Here is an 8087-nt window from a genome sequence, read left to right on the forward strand (position 1 = left end):
GCCTGCTGGGCCCTAAGGGCAAGAACCGGCTACCAACATTCCGACAGGAACTTAACCCGAACGTGTGAGGTTTTCTGGCGCCGCACATAGGTATAGGCGTTTCGGAGGAACTTACTGCTTCAATCCTCAGATTTTCAAACCACACGTCTTAGATCCTGGATTACATGAAAACTGTCTGTCTGACCGCAGAAAATGTTAGCGGAAACTGTGAAATGCGGAAAGCAAAGAAGATTTTTTAAGCATACTATCTTCTATGATATAACGCCGTGTAGTCCGGTACAATTCATCGCCATTTCGGAGAGAGTCACTGCCTCCATCTTCAAGGTCGACGAGTAAGGAGCATGAAGTCATTTTACTGTATCTCAGAAAAGAGACATGTACATTAATTGCTCTGGGTCACGAAACAGCCGCAAGAGGTCGACACGAGATGGGTCAAACAAACGGCTGAATCAGCAATAGGGACGCGTCGAGTTCGCTGGAAAGTGGAACACACACTGACCCTGAAAACGAACAAAATGTAAATTGTGAAGAGCTCTGTCCTGTTAAAGTCCAGAGAAGCCTTGCTTCCTGCCTGCTTTATTCTGATTTCTTGCTTGGCATACCCTTCGACCCTGAAGATGGAGGCTGTATATTTCTCCGAAACATCGGTTGTTTTTCCCTGGAAGCAGGAACTGTTCATAGCCACTTCTGTGAGAACCTTCAAACCTAAAATGTAACTTGCGTCCTTCTTGCGAACGCTGGACGCTCTGATATGGCCCGGGAGCAGCGTCGCTTGAATGGCGTGTCGTTGCAGCTCCGTGTGATGTGGACATCCCAGAGCTGTATAATTTGTCAATCCATCGGCTTTTATACCTCGAAGAAGAAAATGTCCATGTTTTATTACTACATGAAATTCATCCACACTTTTTTTTTCGCTTCGCGCGTAGAGAGGGATTTTTGTAGACAAAGGAGTGGATACTTTATGGATATTGAATAGGAGAATACTTTTCGGTATGGTTCATAACTAAAAAAATCTTTTTTCCTCGAATATGGCGTGCGGCAGAGAAGAAACGTTCACGGTCTCAGCTCGAAAATAGCCGAGAGAATTGTAAATGCGAGAGCTTCACCGCAGCTTCTTGCTTTTATGGGGACATTTTTATAGGGCGTGATCCATTTAAAACTGTCCACAAAGGAACACGTGTTTTATCACAGAGTGTGTTCCAAACAATGATTAATTTGAAACCGTTCACAAAGAGAGAACGCCGTGTTTTATACCCACACAAAATCTTCCGGTTGCATTTGCAACAGTCACTGCCTCTTCGAATTTCTTGGTAAGAAAATACCACAGATGTAAAGTCAGCGGTTATTAGACCCTGGGATGTGAGTGGCCACAGTCCATTCGAAATGATATTGGCTCTGAAATGCTGATGGAGCACACCCATTGTTGTCCCGGCCGCATGACACGTCGGTCTATCCTGCTTGGTCCAGTGCTCCCCTTCATGCGGCTCCCGACTGGAGTAGACCTGCACAATTATGAATGTACGCGTTTCAGGTGTCGTAAATGCGCTTACTTTTGAAATTGGATCTCTCTACAAGGGTACCATTCTAAGTGGAGCACCCTGTATAGTGTAGTAGTAACGTACTCTTATAGTGCGGCGATGCTGTGAGGCACTGTAATTGTGTATGTGTGTGTGTGTGTGTGTTTAATGCACGCCGACGTTTCAGCAGTGTCCCTTCTACCGCCTTCGGTTGATTGGCTCTAACTGTACTGACAGAAGCTTCTGATTTACATTTCTGCATTCTCACGAAGGGAATGGAACCCAGAACAGTTCGATAAACATTTTTGACTGAACCGCTGGGATATCGGATTAGCATTCATACGGCTGTGAGTTCAGTCCCGGCCAGAGGCACAGCCGATATAAGACATGAGTTCCCAGCCGGACACGCGAAGGTAAGCATATGGAGCGCCTGAGGAAACCTGCATACCAAATGTTAAGTGCGTCAGTCAGTTATCGAACATGGCCGTCTGTTCTGACAAATACGTTTTTGTTTATTGTTGCTAGTGGGGCGGGACTAAGTCCCTTGTACTGCGGCCACTTCTGGCCTAGTGTACCAGCCCGAGATGATAGGTAAGGGTGACTGTGGAGCAATTGGTGGAATGAAGATTGGCAGGGGAAACCTGCCCCAGCGCCACTTTGTCCACCACAAATCCCACTTGACCAGACCCGGGATCGAACCCGGGCCACCGCGGTGGAAAGCCAGCGACTAACCGCTTGAGCTATGGCGCGGCCTGACAAATACACGAGTCCAGTTGATTTGAGGTTTTCGCTGAATGAACATTCATATTATGGTCGCCCGATATCGTGTAGATGTTTACCCACGTTTCGGAGGAATACACCGCCTCCATTTTCCAGACCACACAGGGAACCACAATATGAGTAAACTAGGTTGTGTTTCTGAACTGGTTGCAGGTTCGTGATTGGGCAGTACGTAACAGTGCACGGCGACGTCATCAGTCACGTGAATATTAGCCACGTGATGGTGGAGGACGGCGGGGAATACACGTGTACAGCAGAGAACAGGGCCGGGCGGTCCTCTCACTCGGCCAGGCTTAACGTGTACGGTAAGCGACATTCACATGCAGAGGTCAGGTGACCTGGATGGCCGTGGACCAATCCATTTGCCCTGGTGGTGCTCACCTTCAGCACACAGTTACTGACTGTGCAGTTCGTTCTTTCCCCCACCAGACTCATTTCAATCTTACCTCACTTCTGTCCTGAAGATACTGGTACCCACATACCAGACTGCATGGTGTCAAGACGACAATGTGATTGTTCCCCGCCCAGTCGAATAAAAGATCCCCTTACCTCTTCACCTGCCTGAAGCAGCTGATCCCCATCAGACCTCGAGGGAACACCGGTCCGTACCTCACAGGAAACACTCCGTCTCCATAGCAACGCCCAGCCGGCTATTGCTGTACTCTCTGTTGTGAGAAACATATGGAACACGTAAATACAGCTTGTGAGCAGAGTACAGAGTATTTCTAATGTTAAAGCAGGCTGTACATGTAGTTACCTTTGTGCTTTGAAGGGTTCAAGTGACAAGGCCCTATTTTACACCGCTTAATGCGGTTTGCGTATAGTCACAGCATGAACGCCGCAAGGAAATTGCCAACTAACACACTCCATTGGGCAGAGTCCTTCTGTAGAAGCTAATAGTCGCTCACCTTGTCATGAAATTTCCCTCCTTTTATGGATCCCCGAAGGCTGGCTCATTACCATGTATACAAGAGCCTCTTACTGGCCCATATCCTGAGCCAGATGAATCCAGTCCTCACCCTCCTACCCCCATTACTCCAAGGATGATTTTAATATCATCCTCCCATCTACTCCTATGTCATCCATGAGGCCTTTTCCTTTCAGTCTTTCCCAATATTTTTCAGGTATTTTTCATGTCACCCATGCGTGCTACACATTCCACTTAACCCATCCTAGTAATGTGTGGTGAGCTCATGCTGTGGAGGGAACGCAGACTGAGATCGGGGCACAGCTCATGAGGCCAGGGGCTGTCTTTGCCATGGTCTGCCCACTTCCCCACCCTCTCGCGTTTCTTCTGTAACACGCCGGTTCCACCATTCCTGCGCCCCTTGTGTAGGCATCCCGCAGTGGCACTTGCTAGTCCCCTGTGGTAGCGTTTCCCAGAGCAGTTCATATGGGCACATCTGGTCGGCTTATACAATGGACTCAGTCCCACCACAGCTAGCAACATAACACTCAGCACGTAGTCACCCCTGAGCAAGCAATGATCACGCCATGAAGAGGTATGGAGGTGTAGTTCCACAGATTCTAAACGTCTGCACTAAATTCAGACGAGCGGTCAGCTTCATGCCCCGGTCGCCTTGCCCCTGGGGAATACACCAGCAGTCCCAGTTGAATAGGAGGTCAAATAGGCTTCAGCTGGGCACTGCAAAGAAGAGAGAAGTCCTTACTGCCAGGAATCGATACCTCGGTCGTCCGGCCCATGACATAGTCACTGTAATGACTGTACGATCCGTGGTCCCTCTATCTAATGCAGCTTAACACTATTAAAGTTTTGCTATGAGAAACTGCTTACAGGGCGTGGCCCATGTCCGAGTGTCGAAAGTGGCGGCGAGTGGCGCTCATGTCAGTTCCCTGTGCCAATTACAGAGTTCATGTGCAAGAGTGGAGGGGCACGTCTTGCCAGCGTCGCTCTCAGAAGTGTCCAGAAATTTCTGGACAATATTTCTCGTTCTTATCACAGAAGATTTAAAAGTTCGCCAGTACGAAGCGGCAGCCATGTTTCCTTCTCCATTGATGTCCCCTTCTGCAGAGTAAATGCGAATGGTGAAATGCATAAATATGAGCGCCTGCATTAACGATTATTTCATTAATATTCATCATCGTTTAATTTGCATCTCTGTTTGTTTTCATTCTGACTGAAATGTGTGGCTCGGTCGATGCACCCCCCTCCCCCCAATTAACAGTAATCCCTTATCTGTTATATTCAAATGTTCAGTCCTGATGACCGCCGCAGCAGGTCCAGATAAATGGTCGTGTCATATTCCTTCAGCTGTGAAGCTGACCGATCGGCTGATCGCTGGTGATAAAACGATCTTTATTGATCTGTCCCTGAAACTTTTATTCATTACAGTACATTACTTGGTTTTCGATGCCAATGCCCAAGATCTGTTGGCTGCCCCCTCCACTCCTCCAGGCTCCATCCCAGTCAGTGTTCCCAGTATCCCCCTATCCTGTTGCAAAGTAGGGACTGGGCAACAACTGTTCCTTTTCGTCTGTCCACCTGTCCAAGCATTTCGTCTTGTGACCTAAACACATTCTGATTCAGTTCGGAATGGATTGGAACATATACTGAAAGCTGTCTGGGAGTTCCATGTTGCATTACATAACCTTTGCTTTAGTTCTGCAGAGTTCTGACTGAACGGTAACACTCTTCAGTAGTGTTCAGGATGTGTTTGCTTTGAATCTCGGCTGGGACACCAGACTCCTGGCTGAAATTTTATGGTTTCTTCAGTCCCTCCATGCAGATTCTGGGATAGTACCAGTTTTGTTTAAATCCTTTCGATTTCATCTCATCATTAATCAGCCATGATGCCATTGGACTCTAGCCTATACTCGTACAGTCTCCTTACAGACAGCACAGAAGATATTCTGAGGGGTGTACAGTGTTTGAAGGACTGAACCTGTTTCTGTCAGAAGGGACCCACTTAGTTGGGACCAGTGATTGAGACGGACTAGAAGACAGAAGCATCCACTATTAAACATTATGTTCTTCTCTTCAGACTCCCCAACAGTGGACTGTGACCAGAAACCGAGTAATCATGAACTCCCACTTAATGAGAAACTAAATAAAACTTTCCTTGTGCATTTTCTAAAAAATGGCTCATTGAAAAACTAGTTGTATAGGAAATGAAATGTAGATTTCATTGGAGTAAGCAGTTTTGTTTGGAATATTTTTGGAGAATATTTGTAAAACACAAAGGAAAATAATGTCAGTTTTTAATGGTGTGGTATAGGACAATGATGTGGAGGAATTTTCTGTGAAGTCAATGAGACACCAAAGTAGCAAGGCAGACACATTTGCTGACACTGACTGCTTGTGTTCTGCAGGTTTGCCGTACATCAGGCTGATCCCCAAGGTGACTGCTGTGGCAGGCGAGACACTGCACCTCAAGTGCCCTGTAGCAGGCTACCCCATTGAGGAGATCCGGTGGGAAAGAAGTAAGGTTATGTTCCAAGTGTAGGCACAGTATGTTGTTTGTTGTGACCCATTCACATGATAATTCTAGACAGGCACACCACACGCACCTACTGAATCAGAACCCATGTGATCTGGCATGTACGTACCAAGCAAGTTGCTCCAAACCACACAGTGACACTCTTGTGCTGCCACCTGTTAACGACAATATGAAGGACTACCACAGTCTAAGCACAAACTTCAAGAAATGGCCATTGAACACTTCTAAAGGTGCTTTTATTGAGCAGTTGATGTTGTAGCACATATATTGTGGCCTTATATGCAGCTAATGTCCTCAGTATCAAAGATTTTCTCTGATATGAAGGCAACATCTGTAATGGTGAATTTAAGGGCCATGTCTTGAATGAACTGATCATACAAGGGTTGGAACTTTAATAGTGGCAGCTATTTATTTACAACTGATACAAAATAGATGCATGTTTCGAAGTTTACTGTCCTTCAGTGTAGTCACCAGCATTGTGTACAGCCCGTTGCCAGTGATGTGGAAGTCGTAGGATACCTTTAGAAGCGCCTGTCGTGTTGATAGTTCGAATGGAGCGGTCTACTGCCTGAAGAATCTCTGGAACAATTCTGAAGCGAATGCCACGAAGTGGTTCCTTCATCTTAGGAATCAAGTCAAAGTCACAAGGGCTTAAGTCTGGGGAGTATGGTGGATAGTACGGCACTTCCCAGCCCCAGTGATCAAACAAATCAGCCACAGCTTGCACTGCATATGGCTGAGCATTGTCCTGCAAAATGATGGGTGGTTTCTGCAGAAAGTGTTGCCGCATCTTTCTCAAATCTGGTGGCAGGTTGTGTTCCAAAAATGAAGAGTAATACTGCACATTGACGGTCTGCTGTTGGGAAACAGTATGTGTTAGGATAACACCAGCACAGTCCTACATGAGAATCACCATAACTTTCACATTGCTGGGGTTCTGATGAACTTTTGATTTTCGTGGTGACCCATAATGACGCCATTCATTTGATTGGCGTTTCATTTGTGGCTCGTATGATTTGGCCCATGACTCATCCAGCATAATGATACGGTGTAAGAAAGCCTCTCCTTAGTGCTCCAAGTGGTTACGAATGGCGTCGTATTGTAGCCATTTCTGCATTTCTGTCAAATCATGCAGAACCCATCGTGATGCAACTTTTCTCATGCCCAGGCATTCCTTCAGAATGTGAAGCACAGTCGTATGCGCTGATCCTGTCTCTCAGGTAAGCTCACGAATTGTATGGCGTCGATCTCTCCCCAGTAACGCATAAAGAGCATACACTTCTTCACTGACACTAGGATGACCTGGCCGATGCATGTCTGCCACATTTTGGCGTCCCTCATTGAAGGCTTTTACCCACTTTGCCACTGTTCTGTAAGGCAATGCAGATTCCCCGCAAGCCTCTTGAAGACCTTGATGACACTGTCTTGCTGTACGGCCTCTGGCACATTCAATCTTTATCCAACTCCGTTGTTCCTGTTTCGAGAACATCGTGACAACACTACATTAGACCGCCACCTAACGTGAGGCTCTGTTCTTCTCGTCACTGCACGTGCGCGTGATGTGGGAAGGGAGAGTCCATTTGCTCTGAGGTAAGGTAGGTATGTAACTAACGTGTGGTATAAGCGACATAATCTGGTTCCATTGCATGGCGTCTCTACAGCAGTGTTGCCACTATTAAAGTTTGAACCCTCATACTTCCACACACAGCACCCAGTTCAGTATATTTCTGATACAGGAATGGTCTCTGTGTCGTGTGGGGGCCTTGAGATATAACTGAAAAGAAATGTTATATGTAAGCAGTAACCTGTGCAGCAAGCATACTCAGAATGTTGTACAGCTCTGCACAAGTAATGCATACGTAATTTGAGTCAAGAAGTAACATCAGTGTTAATGTTATTGATACAGTCTCTTTCATTTCTTATGTCTTATTCTCAAGTTACTGAGTTATAAGGGGGAGAATGTTACAGTAAATATGCAAGTACTTCACATTAATGCAGGAAGCCAGTTGCAGTCCCTTGTACAGTGTATCTGTGTGTTACAGTATTACAGTAAAGTAAACAGTTAGGACCTGACTCTGTTCTAAGGTGGCCGGGAGTTGCCGGATGATCTACGCCAGAAAGTGCAAGGTGACGGTATGCTGGTAATCACACCGGTACAGAAAGCGACAGATGCAGGCGTGTACACCTGTTCTGCTAAGAATAAGCAGGGACACAGCGCTAAGCGTAGTGGGGAAGTCACAGTTATTGGTAAGATTCTCAGTCTCTGTCAACAGAAATGGCTGTTTCGATTCCAGATTCTTTAACAGGTGGCTGCAAGGCAAATGGAAGGAAG

General features: G+C 46.4%; 1 protein-coding gene across 5 annotated transcripts in view; it reads left to right on the plus strand.

Moving 5' to 3' along the window:
- LOC111862128 (Down syndrome cell adhesion molecule-like protein Dscam2) overlaps window positions 1-8087 on the plus strand; it is an 81494-nt gene that overhangs the window by 46033 nt on the left and 27374 nt on the right. For all 5 annotated transcript variants that reach the window (XM_033750565.1, XM_033750566.1, XM_023847283.2 and 2 more), the window contains exons 7-9: window positions 2451-2602; window positions 5628-5738; window positions 7841-8002. In XM_033750565.1, the coding sequence (XP_033606456.1) occupies window positions 2451-2602; window positions 5628-5738; window positions 7841-8002 (425 nt within the window). The remainder of the gene's footprint in view (window positions 1-2450; window positions 2603-5627; window positions 5739-7840; window positions 8003-8087) is intronic.

Source organism: Cryptotermes secundus, unplaced genomic scaffold (assembly GCF_002891405.2).
Source record: "Cryptotermes secundus unplaced genomic scaffold, Csec_1.0 scaffold770, whole genome shotgun sequence".
NCBI classification, from domain to species: Eukaryota; Metazoa; Arthropoda; class Insecta; order Blattodea; family Kalotermitidae; genus Cryptotermes; species Cryptotermes secundus.